Below are 22,098 nucleotides of genomic sequence, written 5' to 3' on the forward strand. Positions count from 1 at the left end.
AGTGATGAGAAAGTTGGTGGCCGCACATGGCGACATCTAGAGTAGGTGGAATTTTTTTCTTGATCTGTTTTTTTTTTTAATTTGACTAGTCTTTATAATAATATATATAAGTATTTCCAGCGATTTGAATCATCCAAAAGTATCACGTATTTAATTAAGGAGAGATTTCAACTCTTATTAAGCAATATTATACGCTTAAGTCTTGATATTTATGACGAAATGCTTTAAGAAAAGGTAAGCACGCTAGTCAAGCAAGCAACCACCAAGGAGTTAGGCCGTCTAACTTTGAAAACACCTATCAATCTTAGTAAGTTGTTAACATTTTGCTTTGGAAAATATAAAATATCAGCCATTCTACCCAAACGATTTCATACGCCCTTGATTAAAAATTATAACTATCTCTCTCTCAAATAAACAGTGTGTAAAGTTGGTTGCGTTTGGAAACTGCTCGGAGGATGCTACAATTATCCAATTTAGTTCAATGTTCTATGTCATTTCCACTAAAAAAAGGAGGAGACGGAGTGTATAGTGTTCTTTGCATTGCGACCCATTAAAACGAAGTCGAAGATCCCGACATCTCACGCCCGTATTTTCCCGGATCTTATGTTGGACTCCGACTCGCTTTATGGGAAAAAGAAATAAAGAGGAAACAAGGCCGAATTGATGATACGAAAGACGAAAGAAAAGTTCGTGAACACTAGTATACATCACAATAATAGGTATACGGTCACAATAACATGTCCCGTTTATGGCAAATCATATGTTAAACACAAAGAGCGACGGCCGGCGATCCTTTCCGGGGATTCCTAGCAGCACTCCTCCAGGACGCAGCAACAGCACAGCGCAGCGAAGCTTGAAAAGAAAGAAAGGAGAGTAATTAGGACAAGCGAACGTATAATTAGCTGAACCTATAAATATAAAAAAAAAAAAATAGGGCTACACGGTGTGATTGTAACGTACCAGCCCTTCCAAAAGCCATCGCCCCTAGTCTTGGTCTCAATAGGGACGGCTTTCTGGGCAGGCTGTTGACCGTCCCTGGTGGGATAGCCGGCCGGTGGGGGCGGTGCCGTGTAGGTCGCCGCCGGTGCTGATGCCGGTGGTGGGTAGGCCACTGCACAAATTTTGCATACCGTCATCACAAGTCATCAGTATATGAATACTCAAGAGTATAATTCAAGCTGAATAGTTCGAAAAACATCGTTTGAACTTCAGTGGTGGGGGCCAACGTCCACAATCACCACCTCCGCCAGCCGCCTGAAGACCGCCGGTGACTCCTCTCAAGAAGTCAAACAAGAGTTCTAACCAAGAAGAACCGGTGCTAATTTGATTTCTTAGTCAAGTTCAACAAATAAAAGGCGGACAGACAGACAAAACAACGAGTCCTGAACTGTTGTTTCAATCGTCAATCGACCATCATCTGATGTCGGAGCTCTCACTTAGCCCTAATCATAAGCAACGCGCGATTCCTCACCTCCTAAGTTCACGTAAATCCTTATTGTTGCAATAAAAAGAGGGGCCAAAGAAACGATTTTGCCGAGATCATATTGGCGAAAATTGCAGAGGATCGACGGAGATCGAGGATGATTATTACCTGGGATTTGGTCTTGGTTGTTGTATTGGCTCATCTTCGATCGGAAACGTTGACTGAGATCTCTTCTAGCTCACGGAAACCCTGTGCTTGGAGAAAGAGAGATGATGGAGATGATGGAGAGAGGAAGCGAGAGAGATGATAAGGATAGAGAGATTGCAGATTTGGTGCGAGATTTATAGAGAGAAATGATGAGAGGAAGAAGACAAGGAGGAGGGAGCTAAAAGGATTACGGTGCTTCCCAAGGCGCGTCACACCGCGTGGGGCTCGATTAGACTAAGCAAAGGCCAAGCAATAGAAAAGGAAAATATTTGTATACTCTCTCTTTGATTAAAGGTGTTACAATCAACCGGTAGGGGCTTCCCCAGTAGCCACCATTCCCACATGGGAATAGAGGGGCCGACCAGAAATGGGGAAGTGGGGAGTTCCATACTACCCTCCTTAGGAAAAGAGATTTTTATGGGGTTTCCCCATGTGAGCCCACTAGCGGCTCGCTGAGGAGGAGTTTCAAAGTCAAGATGTACATCTGGCAGACCAAAAAAACAGAGAGAGAGAGAGAGGTCACACTTCATCCCAATTTGAGTTTGGATGTTGTCACTAGGGGTGTCAACAATTCGGTTCAGGCATCGGCGATACCTAGACCTATCAAAATGGGTCCAAATGAAAGAAGACCTGAATTGAAAGAAGACCAAGATAGGTAATATCCGTTCTTCACCTATTACCCGAACTGAAAATACCCGAAATTTTCTATTCGGGTACTTTTGGCACCTCTCTTTATTACCTTGGTTTGCTAAATTTTTATCATTAGTCGTTCACCATGCATGTGAATAAGGTTCACTTCTCATTAGGCTCTATTTGTTTCACAAAAAAAAATTATGCCGAAAAACATTTCCTCATTTTCTGACATTTAGATCACTTAGGAAAATGAGTTGTCAGAAAATCTTTTCATAGTCAACGAAAAACCTGTGCTAAAAATTCAGATAAATAATATCCTCTTTTAAAAAAAATAAGAAATCATTTTTCAAAATAACTAGACAACGGTGCTTGGACCAAATACCTTAGCACTTGGGCATGGGAACCTCGATGCCCGTGCGTAGGTCCATAGCGGCCCAGCCTAGGTCCCTTGAGGCTAGGTCGAGACCCGGTACCTATGCCCGATTTCCCCAGTTGTCATGCATGGATACCTAGCTCCTGTGCCAAGTCATTAGCACTCGAGCCCGGGTCCATAGAGGCCGGGCAAGAGACCTCGGTGCTTGAGCCTAATTCCCATCGGTCATGCCCAGGTACTCGGCTTCCGTGCTCAAGTCATTAGCGCTTGGGCGCGACTTAATCAAGGCTAGGCCCGGTTCCTTGGCAGCCAAGCCCGGTTCCTTGGCAGCCAAGCCCGAGTCCACAAAGTATGGGCCTAGGCTCCTCAAGGCCAAGCCCACGACCCTGGTGCCCAATTCGTGTCTTGGGTAGCTGTGCCTGAATACCTAGCTCCAGCGCCCAAGTCAATGGGGTTTGGCCTAGGTCCATCAAGGCAGGACCCAAGAAACCCTTGTTCCTACGACTAGGACTTCGTGGTCGGGCCCGACTCCCTTGAGGTTGAGGCCTAGTCCCCAATGCTCAAGCTGAGATCCTTGGTACTCAAGTCTGAGACCTTGGCAGACGGGCCAAGGTCCCTCGATGTTAGGCTCAAGACCTCGACACTGGTGCCTGAGTCGGCAGCAATTGTACTCAAGTACTTGGGACCCCAAGGTCAAGCCTCAATCTCCCCACCCCCACAATGGCTGCGTCCAAGACCCCAATATTGGGGCCCAAGTACCCCAAGGCCAGACCCGGGACCTAAGCACCCGAGCTTGAGTTCCATAAGAAAGAAAAAATTGTGTACAATCTATAAAATTATTTATGTTATGAAAATTTAATTGATAAAAATTTATTTATAATTTGATGATGCAGTACGTATAGCTTTATTTAAAATTTAAGTCTATTTAGATCACATGCACATTCACTTACCTTCCGATAAACACCAACGATACTCTTCTAATTATTCGCAATGATGCTATAATTCTCAGACAATCCATAATTCACCAAACAACATATTATGTATGCTAGAATATCAACCTAAAAAGTAAAATAGATTGGTGGAGGGAGACCCTTTCATAGCAATGATATGAAAGCACATGCATATACAGAGAGAATCTTAATCATACAAATAAATCTCTTCAGATAGTACAGGATATTTCTCTCCGAGGTATTCTTTTAGTTCAAAAAAACAATGTTCCAACCACCTAATGCTCAGCATTGTTTGTGGATCGCAGAGAAGTCGAACTCTCTATGCAAGTAACCGATCGAGTTTTGTATGAAAGCACGTGAAAATAATGTAGAATCTTAATCATTCATGAATACGGAAAACTATATATAAGCTATGGTGTGAAAGCACTTGAAAATGAAGAGCGAATCTTAATCAGACAAATAGAAGTCTCTTTAACATAGTACAATGTATTTCTGTCCGAGGCATTCTTTTAGTTTAAAAAACAATTTCCCAACCACATCCACTGAGGAGATACAGTTGGGGTGTTCTTTGAAATAAATATACTTTGACTACTTTAAAATCATCGAGATGGCAATCAAGTTGGACACATGAAAGGAGGAAGGGCTACATTTTGACTAGTTGATGGGTTCCATAGAAAGATCTGTGAGCGGTGAGGGTTCTTGTTGTCACAAGCGGATAAACAAAAAATTCCATTGCATGAACCAACTAAACGGACCTTATCGTGATTTTGGATAGATGAGTCATTGAAATTAGATAGTTCGTCTTCACGAGAAGAGGGCATCTACATTCTCGAAAGGTTGCCCGAAGTCACACTTGGCAAGATCCAGTTTTTGCAATTTGGTTGATCTCTTAACATAAGCTTTGACGAAAAAATTGCTCGAGAAAAGAACCTTCCAAGATTTACGTACACGCTTGAATCAAAGCTCTTGCTGGGGGAATAACATCTCCGTCGGATGGTCAAACTGGAAAGCTCTTTGTAGAATTGTTCAAGTAGCAAATGTTTTTAAACTCCATAATTGCTTCTCATTTTAATGTAAATGGCGATGATTTTACATTGGACGTAAAAATGCCTTTTGACTTGTCTAGAAGACGTAACCATGCCTATTGAATTGTTATATCTTATAAATGGTCTTTGTTGATTAAAGTTTTTTTTTAATTAACAAAAGGGTGGACGGCATGACCAATGGTAACAGTCTCTTCTTGCATTGCCAAATAGATCGAGAGAATTACAAAAAAAGTCCTAAACCTAATACAATTGTGTTAATTCAGTCATAAACCTTTTTTTTTACCAATTGAGTCCTAAAATTTTTGCATTTGTGCCAATTCAATCCGTTCTGTCAATTTTGGTTGGAATCGCTGACAAGATTGACACACTAGTCAAGCAACCAATCACCGAGGACTTAGGCCATCTAATTTGGAAACACCCATGAATTTTACTTAATTGTTATTATGACCATGTTTTAGTGATGATAGCAACATTTTGCTTTGGAAAAGTGAAATATACATTTTCGCACAAACAGTTTATAGGTTAGTTAAGGATTATAACTCTCTCTCTCTCTCTCTCTCTCTCTCTCTCTCTCTCTCTCTCTCTCTCTCTCTCTCTCTCTCTCTCTCTCTCTCTCTCTCTCTCTCTCTCTCTCTCTCTCTCTCTCTCTCAAATAAATAGTGTATAAAATCTCCAACTGCTAATGGAGGCTATAAGTATTAAGTACCCTTTTGCCTTTAACTATGTTCATTCTTGGTACAAGCTCTAATTCTCATCACCGCTCCCAATTTTGTTCGATGTCTTTTACACTAAAATGAGATGAAAATAGAGCTTGTAGCTTTCATTGTATTGCAACTCATTAATACGAATACGTACGACTCACGTTCGCATCTGCCCGGATCTTAACCTTAAATCTATCTCATACTTGCTTTATGGGGAGAAAGAAAAAGGAAACAGAGGTCGAATTTATAACACAAAAGATGCAAGAAAAATACGAGAACACTAGTATATATCACAACAATAATGGGTACATGGTGATAAATAACACGTCTCATTCATCGCAAGAATGACAAAGAAAGAGCTGTAAAAATCGAATGCTAAACACGAAGAGCGACGAATTAAAAGGAAGGCGATCCTCTCCGGGGATTCCTAGAAGCAGGCATCCAGGACGCAGCAACAGCAGAGCGCAGCAGCGCTGGTGAAAGAAAAAAAGGTAAGTAATTAGGACAACTGAATGTGTATATAAAAACATTCAAAAAAAATTAATAAAATGATAAAAGAAGGCTGATAATTACTTACCAGCCCTTCCAGAAGCCGTCGCCCCTAGCCTTGGTCGCGATAGGGACAGCGTTCTGCGGAGGCTGTTGGCCGTCCCTCGTGGGATAGCCGGGTGGCGGAGGCGCCCCGTACGCCATTGCCGATGCCGGTGGTGGGTGCGCCACTGCACAAAATATTGCATCCCGTCATCATGAGTCATCGATATATGAATACCCAACAGTGTAATTCAAGCTGAACATTTCGAAAAGTTTGTCTGAACTTCGGTGGTGGGGCCAGCGGCCACAGCCACTGTCTCCACCAGCCTCCCGGAAGGCCGCCAGTGACTCCTCTCGAGAATTCAAACAAAAGTACTAACTAAAAAGAGCAAGAGCTAGATCAATTTCTTTGTCTAATGAACATTTTCATATATAGTTCGAGACTAAATTAAATATGTACCAAAAGTCTAGAGATCATATTAAACAAATTAAAAATTCAGGAACCAAATTATATATTGGGCTAAAGTTCAAGAACTATTAGTGTCATTAACAAGTGCAGACGAACAAATGATTCCTGAACTACTGTTACAATCGTCGATGAACCACTATCTGATTTCGGACCACTTGCTCGACCCTAATCACAATCAACATGATAACTCTGCAAATCCTAAGTCCTTATCAATTTGTAGAATACTATCGAATTGAAAAGAGGGGGCAAAAGAAACGATTTCGCCAAGACTAGATCGGTGAAAACTAGAGAGCGAGATTCGAAATCGAAAGGGCGGGAGGATCGAGGATGATTGTTACCTGGGATTTGGTTCTGGCTGTTGTATTGGCTCATCTTCGATTCGGAAACGTCGACTGAGATCTCTTCTAGCTCACGAAGAAGTATGTGCTTGTGGAGGGAGAGATGATGGAGAGATGGTGCGAGATTTATAGAAAGAATGGAGGAGGAAGAAGACAAGGAGAAGGACGGAGCAGGTGGTGGCCTTGACGATGCTTCCGATGGCGCGTCACGCCGCGTAACCTCCATTTACACTAAAGCAAAAGGGTGAAGCAAAAGCGTTTTCCCTTCCTTCCCCAACTTAGCCGACGAGCCGGTTCCTATTTTTTACATTTTCCCCTTGTCAAAATGTAATATATTATTAAAATTTAAGTAAATTATGAAAAAAGGAGTTGTTATTTTTCGAGAGATTCAGATTTCAAAAAGGAAAAAGTAAATGTGTGCATTGCAAGATTCAGATTAAGCAAAAAATATTAAGTAGTGAAAGTAATTACAAACAGACTCTTGTAGGATGTAACAATTTACGAGATTGTGTTGGAATAAGCAAGTTTTGAAAACATCGAGAAATGGAAACGAACCTTTATTCGATAACCATCGAAAGATCGACTGCCGAATATGATTAATTCTCGTATGGTCGGAACCGTGATCGAGTTCGGCAGAATCTAACACGGTGTAATCCGGGAGATTTTCTCATAACTATCCTTGCCAATTTTTAATTCAATGCGCATGGGTGTAATCCCGATGTCACTTCACATAATGCGTGAGCTCCTCGTTCGATCGAATTTCGTGCGCCGGTGTAAATCGGGGTTATCAAATAAGTTTAATTCCCTATAACGTGTCGGATTATTTATTTTCAGTAATTAATTGAATTATTGAATCGTAAATAATTGTGGGGGGTCATTTGGGTAGGCACCATAAAGGAATCTCGAGAGATTGAATACAGATCGGAATTTAGTCATTTTGGCTAATTTTGATTGAATATCACTGACATGGCAGTCTAACAGCATCAACCGTCCTACGTGGTGCTAACATGGATATTTTTTTAGTTTTTTTAGAAATTTTAGAATTCACTCTTAAATTTTTTATTGATTTTTTTGTTGGTTTTTCTTTTTTTTTCCTCTTTTAACGGTCGTCGACCCCTAGGCAAGGACCATGAAGCCCTTGTCGGCGTTGATCAAGGGTCACGGCCCTCACCAGGGTCACGGCCCTCGCTGTGGCTGGCGAGGGCCTCGCAACCCTCACTTAGGCCCTCATCGACCACAGCAAGGGCCGCAACGTCCTCATTATGGTCCACGATGGCCTGGGTGAGGGCTCGCGAGCCCTCGCTAGATCTAGCGAGGCAAAGGCGTTACGGTCGGGCTACAGTGAGGGCGGGCAAGGGCCATAACCCTCACCCGGGGGCTGATAGGGGTTGCCGGCCCTCCTCCAGTTGCCGACACTTGGCCAGTAGCCAGTAGCCCCACCGACCCTATGTAAAAAGTGGAAAAAAGAAAGAAAAAAGAAAAAAGAAAGAAGGAAAAAAATAAACAATAATAAGAAGCAATAAAAATTTAGAATATTTAAACAAAAATTATCTACATCAGCGTCGGCCATGCCACATAGGACAATCAATATTAATTAGACTACCACGTCAGTAATTTCCGACCAAAATTAGCAGAAAGACTAAATTGACATTTCGTTAAAAGGTTTAGAACTAGTTTGGTAAATTGTTAAAATATTTATAACTAAATTTGCACAATTGAAATGTTTAGTACTGAATTGTCAAGTTGTCAAAAAGTTTAGGACTAAATATGGCACAATTGAAAAGTTTATGACCGAATTGACCGCCGTACAATAGGTTTAAGACTTTTTGGACTATTTTACCTCTTTTGTTTTATAAGAATAATTAACACGTTTCCAGTAAGTCGATCTTTCCAACTCGTTTATGACCTAGATAGTTAAACGGGTCCATTTTATATCCGTATCAAAGTTGGTCACGTCACATTTTATCAAAGAGTTAGGAAAGAAAGGATGATTGCCTAATCACATTATATAGAGAAGCCCCGTCAAACATTCAAACATTTTATTTGACATTACCATGCTAAGATAATTGTATTCAGTCTAATGACTTGGAAAAGGCAAAAAAAAAAAATTATGAATAGGGACGCTGATGTTGACCTGAAGAAAGAAGACCGCTCACCGGTCAGAATTCAAGTGATCCACGGATTCCGCTTTGATTGGATAAATGATGTGCAAGGTGGCGGCCAATGTGACACGAGGGGATATTTAGAGTAAGTCGAAATTTTTTTTTATTGACTAGTCTTCGTGATAGACATAATTTGGATTGATCCTACAATATCGCAAATTTGATTGAGGAGAGCCTTAAACACTCATCAAGCAACATCCTTCGCATAAGTCTTGATATCTGTGACCAAATATTTTCAGGGGCTAATTTCCTAAAAACATTAAATCTCAAATCTGCCTCGAATTTTTTTTTATCCCAAAAAAATCCTCAATTTTCACTGTAATCTCAAATCTGTTCACATGTCCAAAAATCGATATGGGTTTCTTCAATATTATCAATATCATGAGACTCTTGTTGTCTCATACGAATGCGAGGGTGTTGATAAAGATACGTACTCTGATAATAGACTTCTAACTGGCCCTGATGTTGATAATTTTGAAAAGAAAAAACTAGTAGTGGTTTTTGGACGCGGGGACATAGTGAAAGTTTGGGATTTTTTCAAACAAAAAAAATGTTCATAATAAAATTAAGATTTGACCTAAAATTGTGAGATTTATAGGGAATTATGCCATTCTTTAAGGAGGATTGGCACGCTAGTCAAGCAACTAATCACCGAAGAGTTACGCCATCTAATTTGGAAACGGCCCCATGAATTTTGGAAACACCCATGAATTTTACTTAATTGTTATTTTGACCACGTTTTAGTGATGATAGAAGCATTTTGTTTTCGAAAATAAAATATACATTATTTCTCACAAACGGTTTTATGGGTTGGCTAAGGATTATAACTCTCTATCTCTCTCAAATAAATAGTGCATAAAATCGCCAACCGCTAGAGGAGGCTACAAGTAGCCTTTTGCTTTTAATTAAGTTCATTCTTGGTACAAGCTCTAATTCTCAAGCCCACCCCCCATTTTGTTCAATGTTTTTTTTTTTTTTGGTAAGGATTTTTGTTCAATGTTGGATGTCATTTACACTAAAATGAAACGAAAATAGAGCTTGTAGCTTTGTTTGTATTGCGACTCGTTAACATGAATACGTACGTCTCACATTCGAATCTACCTTGGATCTCAAGCTTAAATCCAGCACTGGCTCATTTTATGGAGGAGAAAGAGAAAGGAAACTCCGATCGAATTAATGACACGAGATGCAAGAAAAATCCGAGAACACTAGTATATATCACAACAATAATGGGTACATGGTGACAATAACATGTCCCATTTATCGCGAGAATGACAAAGAAAGAGCTGTAAAAATCGAATGCTAAACACGAAGGGCGACGAATCGAATGGCCGGCGATCCTCTCCGGGGAATTCCTAGAAGCAGGCATCCAGGACGCAGCAACAGCAGAGCGCAGCACAGCTGGTGAAGAAAAGAAGAAGAGCAATTAGGACAAGTGAATATGTTAAAAAAACAGAAGAAAAAGTTAACAAAAAGATAAAAGAGGGGCTACATTGCGAGATAATAACTTACCAGCCCTTCCAGAAGCCGTCGCCCCTAGTCTTGGTCTCGATAGGGACGGCGTTCTGCGGAGGCTGTTGGCCGTCCCTCATGGGATAGCCGGGCGGTGGAGGCGCCACGTACGCCATCGTCGATGCCGGTGGTGGGTACGCCACTGCACAAAATATCGCATACTGTCATCACGAGTCATCGGTATATGAATACCCGAGAGCATAATCCGAGCCGAACAGTTCGAAAAGATTGTTTGAACTCCGGTGGTGGGGCCAGCGGCCACAGCCGCCGCCTCCACCAGCCCCTCGGAAGGGCGGGAGGATCGAAACAGATGGAGGATGGGTTTGATCATTACCTGGGATTTGGTTCTGGTTGTTGTACTGGCTCATCTTCGATCGGAAACGTTTACTGAGATCTCTTCTAGCTCACGAAGAAGTCTGTGCTTGAAGAGACAGATGATGGAGATGATGGAAAGAGGAAGCGAGAGAGATGATAGGATGGAGAGAATGCAGAGATGGTGCGAGATTTATAGAAAGAAAGGATGAGGAAGAAGACCCGGAGGAGGAGAGAGCAGCGTGGTTTGACTCGACGATGCTTCCGAAGGCGCGTCACGCCGCGTGAGCTCGAATACACAAGGGCTAAGCAAAAGAATAGGAAAACATTTATTTACTCTATCTTGATTAAAGAATACTTAGGCTCTATTTCTTGTGCGAAAAATTTTCCGTCTAAAAACGTTTTCCTCATTTTTTAGAGTTTGGATCACTTCAAAAAATGAGTCATCAGAAGATCTTTTTAAGATATTATGGTATGAAAGCACATGGATATAAAGAGAGAATCTTAATCATGCAAATCAGTCTCTTCAAATAGTACAGGATGTTTCTCTCCGAGGTATTCTTTTAGTCCCAAAAAACCAATGTTCCAACCAGCTAATGCTCAGCATTGTTTGTGGCTGGCAGAGAAGTCAAACTCTCTATGCTAGTAACCGATCGAGTTTTGTATGAAAGCACGTGGAAATAAAGGTAAAATCTTAATCATTCATGAATTTGAAACTATAAATAAAAGCTATGGTGTGTAAGCACCGGAAAAGAAAGAGAGAATCTTTATCAGACAAACAGAAGCCTCTTTAACATAGTATAATGTATTTCTGTCCGAGGCATTTATTTTAGTTTAAAAAACAATTTCCCAACCACATCCACTTAGGCGGTACAGTTGGGATTGTTCTTTGAAATAAATATTTACGTCGACTACTTTAAAATCAACGAGATGGCAAATTAAGGGATCGCATCCAAACCCAGCTAAGTTTGATCCGTGAAAGCTGGGTTGAGGAAGGGCTGCGTTTTGACTAGTTGATGGGTTTCGGTAGAAAGATCTGTGAGTGGTGAGGGTTCTTATTGTCACAAGTGGGTAAACAAAAAATTCGATTCCATAATAAACCAACAAAATTTGTCGCAAAAGATGCTCGTGAAAAGAACCTTCCAAGAAATGACGTGCACGCTTGAATCAAAAGCTCTTGCTGGGGAATAACATCTCCATCGCAGGGAAAATTATCCAAAAAGTACTAAATCTATTGCACTTTTATCAATTCAGTCCTAAACTTTTCAAGTTTATCAATTGAGTCTTAAACATTTTCACTTCTTGCCAATTGAGTCTTAAATTGATGACGTGAACGCCGGCCAGTCACGTGGCGCGGATGTGGACATTTTTAAATAATATTTTAATAATTCTCTGATCTTTTTATGGTTTTTTTTCTTTTTCTTTGTTTTTTTTTGGGGGGTTTGGAGTTAGGGCCGGCGAGGGTGGCCGGCCGACTCTCGCAGGCCACAGGCGATGGTCGGCGACCCTCGCTAGCCACAGGTGAGGGCCGGCCGACCCTTGCTAGCTCTAGGTGAGGGTGTTGCAGCCCTCACCCAAATTCGGCGAGGGCTGTTATGCCCTTGGTGGCCCTCGCCTGCCCCCGGCGAGGGCCTTGGCCGGCTGCTCTTTGTAGAATTGTTCAAGTAGCAAATGTTTTTAAACTCAATCATTGCTTCTCATTTCAATGTAAAAGGTGATGCTTTTACATTGGACGTAACCATGCCTTTTGACTTATCTAAAAGACATCTTCTTGGCCCTGTCGAATTGTTATATCTTATAAAAGATCTTTCGTCAATTAATCTTTTTTTTTTATTAACAAAAGGGTGGATGAGATGTCCAACACTAACGGTCTCCTCTTGCATTGCCAGATGTGTCTCATACTCAATACGGAATGTTCGGCTTCAGATATAACTACTTCACATCACCCCAGATCCAAAGATCCGATATTGGCAATCAATTCACGGTTACCGAAGAAAAATAATATAATGCGATACATGTGGTGCTTTATTATGAACTAGTCAAATCAACCCGCATAATGTGTGGAAAGATACATAAACACAAAAAGAAGAGGAAAAATTTCTTATACTCTCTCTTGATTAAAAAGGTACACTTTATCCTAATTTGAATTTGGATGTTGTTACTTGTTACAGTAGTTACCTAAATTCTTTTCGTTAGTGCCAGAATTAGATTGGATCTAAAGTTTTGGATTTTTCTGTGAATTATGTCATTCTTAAGGAAGATGGACACGCTAGTCTAGCAACCAATCACCGAGGAGTTAGGCCATCTAAAACACCCATGAATTTTACTTAATTGTTGCTTTGACCACGTTTTCGTGATGATAGCAACATTTTCCTTTGGAAAACTGAAATATACATTATTTCGCATAAACAGTTTATAGATTGGTTAAGGATTATAACTCTCTCCCTCTCAGATAAATAGTGCATAAAATCGCCAACGGCTAGATGAGGCCACAAGTACCCTTTTGCTTTTAACTATGTTCATTCTTGGTACATGCTCTAATTCTCACCCCCGCCCCGAATTTTGTTCAATGTTCGATGTCATTTACACTAAAATGAGACAAAAATAGAGCTTGTAGCTTTCTTCGTATTGCGACTTGTTAATAAGAATACGTACATCCCACGTTCGCATCTATCTTGGATCTCAAGCTTAAATAATCCATCTCGGACTCGCTTTAAGGAGGAGAAAGATAAAGGAAATACGGGTCGAAATGATGACAAGTAAGGTGCAAGAAAAATCTGAGAACACTAGTATATATCACAACAATAATAGGTACATGGGGACAATAACATGTCCCATTTATCCAAGAATGACAAAGAAAGAGCTGTAAAAATCAAATGCTAAACACAAAGAGCGGCGAATCAAACGGCCGGCGATCCTCTCCGGGGGATTCCTAGAAGCAGGCGTCCAGGACGCAGCAACAGCAGAGCGCAGCACAGCTGGTGAAGGAAAGAAGAAGAAGAGCAATTAGGACAAGTGAGTACGTAAAAACCAAGGAAGAAAAAGTTAACAAAACGATAAAAGAGGGCTACATTGTGAGATAATAACTTACCAGCCCTTCCAGAAGCCGTCGCCCCTAGTCTTGGTCTCGATAGGGACCGCGTTCTGCGGAGGTTGTTGGCCGTCCCTCATGGGATAGCCGGGAGGTGGAGGCGCCACGTACGCCGTTGCCGACGCCGGCGGTGGGTACGCCACTGCACAAAATACCGCAATACCGTCATCACGAGTCATTGGTACATGAATACCCGAGAGCATAATTCAAGCTGAACAATTCGAAAAGATCGTTTGAACTCCGGCGGCGGGGCAATCGGCCACAGCCGCCGCCTCCACCGGCACCCCCCCGGGAAGGGCAGGAGGATCGAAACAGATCAAGGGTGGGTTTGATCATTACCTGGGATCTGGTTCTGGTTGTTGTATTGGCTCATCTTCGATCGGAAACGTTGACTGAGATCTGTTCTGGCTCACGAAGAAGTCTGTGCTTGGAGACAAAAAGAGAGAGATGATGGAGATGATGGAGAGAATGCAGAGATGGTGCGACATTTATAGAGAGAAAGGAGAAGGAAGAAGACAAGGAGAAGGACGGAGCAGGTGGTGGTTGACGATGCTTCCAAAGATGCGCCACGCCGCGTGAGCTCCATTTACACTTAAGCAAAAGGGCGAAGCAAAAGCGTTTTCCCGTTCTTCCCCAACTTTTTAGCTGACGAACCGGTTCCTATTTTTACGTTTTCTCCTTGTCAAAATTTAATATATTATTAAAATTCAAGTAAATTATGAAAAAGCAGGAGTTATTAATTTTCTAGAGATTCGGATTTCGAAAAGAAAAAAGTAAATGTGTTGAATTGCAAGATTTAGATTAAGCAAAAAAAAAAAATCAAGTGGCGAAGGTCATTGCGAACAAACTCTTGTGAAATATAACAATCTATGAGATTTGTGTCAAAGACTCAAAGGGAATCGAAAAGCAAGCGTTGAAAACATCGAGAAATGGAAATGGACATTTATTTGATAACGACCAAAATATCGTCCGCCGAATGTTATTAGTTCTCGTATGGTCGGAACCGCGATTGATGTCGACAGATCTTAACACGGTGTGATCCGGACGATTTTCTAGTGACCATCCCTTCCAATTTTTAATTCGACGCATGTAGGGGGGTAATCTCTATGTAACTTTAGATAACGGGCGAGCTCCCCGCTCGATCGAATTTCGCGGGCCGGCACCAGTCGGGGTCATCGAATAAGTTTAATATGCCTTACAACGCGCCGGATTATTCATTTTCGGTACTCAATTGAATTATCGAACCCTAAATAATCGTGGGGTCATTTGGGTATGCGCACGCACCATGAAGGAATCTCAAAAAAGGAGGTTGAATGCAGATCGGAATTGAACGGGGAACTTTGGGAACCTTCTTATTCGCCAGATCTAAAGCGCTTTTTGGCGGCGTCAGTGCAACGTGGGGGGGATTAAACAAAGCTGAGAAGAGGAGACCGCTGTCCTTGTTTGATGCCAGCCAGCCAGCCTAAGAAGAAAAACGCGGTGTCGTCTCCAGGCCGGTCTCTTCATCGAACCATCTTATTTCAATTATTTGTTTGCAGAAAATGATGATGAATGTCGGATTGCGTACGTCTTGCCGTTTTGCCCTTTCCTTCTCCGCGTTTGCCGAATGTGAATACCTCTGGGGGGTCGGTCGGTCGGTCCAAATCTTCGGAACGCAAACCTTCTTCTGTAAGCAATCTGTTTTCTACGTTTATTTTTCTATTTATTGCATTGAAGAATCGAGCCCCATAAATAAATAGTTTTTCACCTTGAAAGAAGGGGAAAAAAAAAGCAAGACTTTTCCTTTCTTAGCGAGCGTGACAAGAAAAAAGTGGGCTAAAGCCTGAGTACAGCAGATTTACGTCGAGAATCTATTATCCCCATTTTATTACCTAATAAAATTCATTTTATTACTTAATAAAACATGAAATAACTCTCGAGGAGGCAGTAAATAGAACCCATATAATGTCCAAACGATTATCGATTCCGAGATTAACAAGCCGGTTAGCTTGACGACTTATTTCCCAAATTTTATGACGATTTGAAAAAAAGTCTGGGGGGGATACAGGTATGATGGGTGAACAGACGACCAGTTTGAAAGGTGACAAACCCCCCCTCTTCCTCAATCCATATCGAGATGACCGTGCTGCTTTTTCTTTTCCCAGACAAAAAAAAAATGAGGTGCCCATGGAAAACAAATTTTGCGATACCGCCACGTGGCGCCCCGTCATTGCTAGACGGCGCGAAACCATTGGACCTTTTTTTGAATATTCAATCTATAGTCATATGGTCAACTTTGGTTGTCGAAGAAAACGAGCGAGGTAAGCCACGTGCGATCTTCAGACCACAAAACGCGAACGCAATCCGAGTTTTGTACTCGATTGACAAAAACGAAAAGAGCTCTTGGGAATCAACGACAACAAAGAAATGTCAAGACTCCCATCGAGCAAAAAGCCAAATGTTCTGGACCCGTTTGCCCTTATCCCGTTTAGCTGTCGAGTAATCAACGTGTGCATAGGAATGTCTTTTTTCTTGGTCGATCGATAAGTTATTCAATTTTGCTAAGAAAAGACGGAAGGGCCGACCAAGTTGGCTTCGGTATGTAATGGATCCCAAAGAGCTTGAGGGGAATACGAGACTCAATTTTCGTAGCAGGGCTTTTCTCAAAAGCATGGATGATGAGCAGGCGTACTTCCTGTGAGAACCGATCTGCCCTCTGCAAAAGCCCTTGTTAGTTCAAGACTATCTGACTCGACTAAGATAGACTTGTGCTTTCTAGAGATTTAAGTCCTTTTAGGGTTTGAAGGAGAGCCAAGGTTTCTGTTTGTGCGGCTGAGGAAACCGGTACTAATCTCGCGAACCCATCGAGGAGGCTCCGTGAATTACGACAGAGACACAAGATAGCACCCTCCGTCGATCCAAGTTCGAACGAGCCGTCTATGTCGATTTTGAGAACTCCTTTCTTCGGTGGACACCTGAAGAATGTTTAAATCTTCGATTCATTAACCCACCAAGTGCAAATAGCCGGGCCATCAACTAAGATCGTTAGCATCTTACCCTGATTCATATAGATAATGAGTATTTGAAGCATCTCGGATATTCTTTCGTAGCTTGGACTTTGACATTAACTGTTGAGGTTTCTTACAAGGTAACATAATGCTCATCCATCCAAGGAGTCCAACATTGTCAAGTACCTAAGATTAGCAACAAAGTATCGACACCTTATATGAAAACGAAACAACTCAATATACTGACGGTAAGAATAATTTGGATACTTCATATCATTACCAGAATCTCCATGTTACAAGTAAGCATAAGAATTAGACTTAATCATGAGTTTGGCAGCTCACGACCCGACTAGTCTTTGCTGAGCCACGGACATCTTTGGGCGGGCTTGGACAAGAGCCTAAGATTGATTATCGGGTCCAATCTGGCCTGGTTGGGCCCAAGCAATGCCCGCCCAGCCAGCAAACTCATTTTGTTGATTGGCGGGCCCATAATTTTGACTCAATCTAATGAAGACTCACTGATCACCTCTAATCAAAGTTGTGTTAAAGCTGTAGGTATTATAGCAAACATTTTACAAATAAGTATTAATAATCCTTTTATATATGCTTTATAATTTTCTATATAAGAAAATAGGGTTCGACCAAGAAAATAGGGAAAATTACCAAAAAGAAGTCCTAAACTTTTCAATTTGGTCAATTTAGTCTTAAGCTTTTTTATGATGCCAATTGAGTTCTTTTAGCTAATTTTGGCCGAAAATCGCTGACGTGGACGCTAGTCATCCTATGTAGCACGGCTGACACTGACGTAAACATTTGTAATAATATTTTTATTTTCTTTTTCTTTATGGCCAAAGACCCTTGCTAGCCACTAGGCCGCTAGCAAGGCCCTCGCCAGATCTGGGCAAGGGCCACCTCGCCGTGGCCAGCGGGCCCATGAAGGCCTTGGGCGCGAAGGCCCTTGTCAGACCTGGGCAAGGTCCTTCGCACCCTGCTAGCAGCAGGCGAGGTGCCCTCACCCAATCTGGGCAATGGAAAAAATAAAAGCAAAGAGAAAAAAGAAAAATAATAATAAATTTAATTATTTCAAGTATTACAAAAAAAGTCCATGTGGATGCCGGTTGTGCCACATAGGATGACGGGAATTCACATCAGCAATTTCGGATCAAATTTGGCCCGAAAGACTCAATTGGCAAATTGTCAAAAAGTTTAGGACTCAATTGGTTAAATTGAAATATCGAGGACCAAAATTGGCAAAAATGCAATAAGTTTAGGTCTCTTTTGATAAATATAGCTAGTGACCTTTTTGTTTGGTAACATCACTCGAGGGGATCAGACTGACTGAAAGATTAAGATTTTGATTGCGCAAACCAAAATGATTAGCACTTTATTGAATATCAGATGCCACTCCTTGTTAATTTCATTCGTGCTGTGATTTGAGGGGATGGTTATTTCTTGACCTATCAATGATCGGCTATCTGGGCTTAAACGAACGATCCTCCAATTGGGCCTCGAAGTTGTGGGGGTGTTGGCATTTGTGGTCTTCGATGAACAAGTCCATTTTCAATTAGGGGCCTAGCCTGAAAGTACAATTGAAAGAAAGGTTGTGTGCAGTGGCCGAATCAACAATCAAGAGGAGTTGCAAAGTGCATTCCCAAACACAAAAAGGGCAATATTGAACCACGGCGGAGCTCCAATGGGCGGTCCCTGAACAGCTCCAATACTTCGTAATGGCCAACGGGTGTGCGCTCAGCCATTAAAGAGGGGTCCTCCGCCGTTTTACAGGCCGTCGCCCATTGGCCACGCCGATGGGTTTCTCCAAAATTACCGTCAACTGATATTGGTAGCCCAGCCCCAATTCCCATAAGCAAGGAAGTTTGACATTGTGCATTCATTTGGCCCAAGCAAGCTCTTAAACTTAGTTAGTCATTTTACGCTTCCGTTTGTTTAAGATTTGAGTAGGCTGGTATATTGCATTGGTTAATTATTTTTACAGAATCACAAATTAAACTAATTTTAGACGTGGAAGAGACAAGAAGAAAGCATGGGAGCTGTGACCTTTGCAGAAACATTTATGACGAAAGAAAAAGGTAGTTTTTGCAATATTTATGACGTCAACCCTGTAATTTTTTTTGGCTCAACCCGAAAATTGCATCGAAAATAATTGTGACATGTATGCATTGATTATTCTTACAATAGTATAAATAACACAATTGAAAGCCTTTTAGCTTTTATGTTAATTCAATTTTAGGGTTTGTTTGTTTCACCAAAGCCTTTTTGTCTCTAAAAAATATTTTCAAGAAATTCAATTTTAGAGAAAGTAAACCATTTTCTGGTGTTTGTTTGCGTTGAAAACGTGTCGAAAGAATTGGTTTTATGGCACTTGATTACAAGTAAATTCACTAAATGCAGCTTGTATTATTAAAAATGACCCGTAATGACTAACAAACTAAAATCAAACATATTTGTTTATTATGTAATCCATTAAAATAATAAGAATTATAAGTGTAGAAGAACATGAGCATTAATGAAGTATATTTAGGAGATAGCAAAAGGGATTTATAATAAAATAACAGATGAGACTTGTTGAAAAAAATAAACTGATGAGAGATAGGAAATAGATATAAAAGGATCTATTCTTCTCATTTGGACGCACAATAAGAACTAGGGAAAATGATTTCCTCTTGCTAGAAGAAGAAGTCGTTTCCCCAATCTAAACTTCTTGTTTTTAATTCCTGGAAAACGCTTTCGTCGATTGACTAGTTCACCATCATTCAAACTTTAGAAATGCTAAAAACAATTTTGGGGAAATAGCTTTTCATCAAACAAACTCTTAGGGAGTGCACATGCACATCTGTATTTTTATTAAATGTAAATTAGATATATATTAGGGTTAATATCACGAAAAAGTCCAAACTAGTACACATATCATAAATTTATCCCAAACTAATTTTTGAATCACCAAAAACCTCAAACTGGTACACTTAATTTACCCCAAACTAAAAAGGATTTCCACATGGACTTACTAGATCAATTGAGTTATTGTCATATGTTATTCAGCTCAACAATTTCACGGTAAATTTTACATAAGTTAATGGAGGGTAAATATATCATGAGTATATCGGTTTGGAATGTTTGGTGACTCAAAAATTAGTTTGGAGTAAATTTGTGATGAGTATATCGGTTTGGGATTTTTGGCAACGCAAAAATTAGTTTGGGATAAATTTTTTGCGAATGTATCATGTTGAGTTTTTCATTATATTAACCATTTATATTACGAAACGACTAGAAGATGCATAATACATGTTGACCGAAACAATTTTCTCCCAAGTCAAAAATACATGTGGCTGATGCATCACATGACGCAAAATGAGCCTCTTGTGACGCAATTAAATAAGTGTTGACCACTCAGTTTCTCTTTTATGCTTCAAGCAACGTCCTCGAACCACGCATATAATAAATACCTCACGTTTGTAGAACGCCGGGGTCTGCGACTCCTAACGCAATGATAGCCGTACAATATGCCCCAATCCCACCACCTAGGGGACCCACTTTGTTTCTAATCTAGGCAAATGGTGATTAAAAGGATAAAAATTTAGATCTCCATCTTATAAGTGATTAACTTATTTCCACACGAATTTCTCATCGAATAAATATTCAATGGATGAAATGGAAGGAAATTAATTACTTTATTTTTTTTTAAAAATTCCTTGGACAGCCTAGTGTGGAGGACATTTAAGGCACCAATTTACCATCTAAAAACTGGAGCATCATGGTCCCGGCGAATATTAAGGATCGGATCCAATTCGACTTGAGAGCTAAACCAAATCGGCCTTGACCTACTGGTTCAAGATCGGCTCAAGAGAGAATCGATTGGGTTCCCAGTTATGAACCTCGAACCCACCTAGGACAGGTTCGTTTCCCGATTCCACTCGGAAACCAGTTTAGGAGCTTCTTTGAAAAGAATTACTTTTGCATATACCGAGAATTGAACCAGATCTTTAGCATGAATAAACAATAACATAACCACTTGATTAACATATGCTTTTGGAAGTGAGATGATGCAGTTTTATATTTATTAAAAGGAAAGAATTTCTTTTACACAAAATAAAAAAAAGCAAGCCACTTTTTGAGTAGAACCGCGCACTGATCAGTTCAATTTCTGATTTCGAAAATTTGGAACCGCGAGTCGTAGGTTCGATTCCCGACTTTTATACCAGAAGTCGATCACCCCTAATTGATATCACGATATAAGAGCATCAAAAACCCATTTCATAAGTTGATGAATGCCGAAGGTATGCTCGAGCTACAAAACTTTGTAAAGTTAATTGATAAAGTGACTGGACAAAGTGCTTTACACATCTCGTTTATTTAAATATTATCACTTGATCGTCTAATTATGTAAAACCCATTATTCATATGGATCCCTAACACTATTCACTGAGCTATCGTTCTCCAAGCCTGGCAAAAGAAAGAAGTATCCCATCCCAAGTCAACACTGCTCTGCTCCCTTATTCATGAACTTGTGGAAAAGCACGTTTGCAACTTTCGAGCTAACAAAGCACGTTTCGCCCTAAAAAGCGGCACACCCATTCATGATATTGGCTGGCCAAAAGGACGACAAGTTGTGGCTTCCAATAGAAATATCTCCACGTGGAAAATCATCACCCTCCCGCTCGCGTCACTAAGTGCACTAGTGACCATCGACCTAACATCAAATTCTTCTAAGTACCTTCCAAAGGGACAGTCGCTACAAGGGCAGGCGTGGCTTTTTTCAGACGCCGTGATATTTTGACTTTCGCTTCCTAATAGAGCCAACGCACACACGTGGAAAAGCGCGAGGCTTCTTTTTGGTGTGTTCGTGTGTGTTTGAGTTCGTTGCATCTCGACCATCAGATCATATCGGTCCTGTGTGAGATGGATCGTTATAAACGGGTCGGATATGATGAGCTCACATGCAACTAAATGACCTTAAAAAAGCTCATGAAGCGCTATCTCTCATAAGTATCTAGAGGGAGCCGACAACTTCACGTCCTTTAGAATCCCTTTCGAAGGGGGAGATTTCTTGCTTAAATTACAATAATACCGCGCAATCTTTCTAAGCCTTTTCCCACGGATTTTTATGGATAAACTCGAGGATCGAGAAATGCTTTACCTAACAACTTGAATCGGAGTTACTTATATTTATAGTTTGATGGCGAATAAGATTCTAGTTACTACTAGGATCATACCTCCAACACAATGCGTCACTTTAAGCACAGATTCTATCTATATGCCTACAAGCATTTTCAAGATTTATACGCGGGATGTGCATCGTCTAACCCATGGGTACTCCCTTTCAGTGTTTTTACTAAATCTCAGTCGTT

The 22,098-nt window shown here is 40.8% G+C and overlaps 2 protein-coding genes across 4 annotated transcripts; both read right to left on the bottom strand.

Annotated features, from left to right (window-relative positions):
* Positions 1-639: 639 nt before the first annotated feature.
* LOC115677210 (protein CYSTEINE-RICH TRANSMEMBRANE MODULE 1-like) lies at positions 640-14,262 on the bottom strand. Of its 3 annotated transcripts, none has more exons than XM_030600333.2 (3): positions 14,088-14,262; positions 961-1,111; positions 640-852 (listed from the first exon to the last, which is right to left on the bottom strand). In XM_030600333.2, exons 1-3 carry the CDS (start codon positions 14,119-14,121, stop codon positions 807-809), a joined length of 231 nt encoding a protein of 76 aa, XP_030456193.1. In that variant the 5' UTR covers positions 14,122-14,262; the 3' UTR covers positions 640-806. The 3 variants fall into 3 exon arrangements, with proteins under 3 accessions (XP_030456193.1, XP_030456192.1, XP_030456191.1); XM_030600332.2 differs by lacking the exon at positions 14,088-14,262 and adding an exon at positions 10,680-10,801; XM_030600331.2 differs by lacking the exon at positions 14,088-14,262 and adding an exon at positions 1,592-1,838.
* Positions 5,427-6,929, bottom strand: LOC130139523 (protein CYSTEINE-RICH TRANSMEMBRANE MODULE 9-like). Its single transcript, XM_056316686.1, has 3 exons — positions 6,672-6,929; positions 5,911-6,052; positions 5,427-5,806 (listed from the first exon to the last, which is right to left on the bottom strand). Exons 1-3 carry the CDS (start codon positions 6,895-6,897, stop codon positions 5,761-5,763), a joined length of 414 nt encoding a protein of 137 aa, XP_056172661.1. The 5' UTR covers positions 6,898-6,929; the 3' UTR covers positions 5,427-5,760.
* Positions 14,263-22,098: the final 7,836 nt, after the last annotated feature.

Source organism: Syzygium oleosum, unplaced genomic scaffold (assembly GCF_021117445.2).
Source record: "Syzygium oleosum isolate NSW1041296 unplaced genomic scaffold, Sole_v2.1 Sole_v2.12, whole genome shotgun sequence".
Classification (NCBI taxonomy): Eukaryota; Viridiplantae; Streptophyta; class Magnoliopsida; order Myrtales; family Myrtaceae; genus Syzygium; species Syzygium oleosum.

Bases quoted from the DNA above. Each gene is read 5' to 3' on its own strand.
- LOC115677210 (XM_030600333.2), bottom strand. From the start codon at position 14,121: ATGAGCCAATACAACAACCAGAACCAGATCCCAG. The intron at 1,112-14,087 runs GTAATGATCAAA...AAATTTGTGCAG, and splicing joins CAACCAGAACCAGATCCCAG to TGGCCTACCCACCACCGGCA. The intron at 853-960 runs GTACGTTACAAT...TTTCTTTTCAAG, and splicing joins GATGGCTTTTGGAAGGGCTG to CTTCGCTGCGCTGTGCTGTT.
- LOC130139523 (XM_056316686.1), bottom strand. From the start codon at position 6,897: ATGGAGGTTACGCGGCGTGACGCGCCATCGGAAGCATCGTCAAGGCCA. The intron at 6,053-6,671 runs GTAACAATCATC...TATTTTGTGCAG, and splicing joins CAGCCAGAACCAAATCCCAG to TGGCGCACCCACCACCGGCA. The intron at 5,807-5,910 runs GTAAGTAATTAT...TTCTTTCACCAG, and splicing joins GACGGCTTCTGGAAGGGCTG to CGCTGCTGCGCTCTGCTGTT.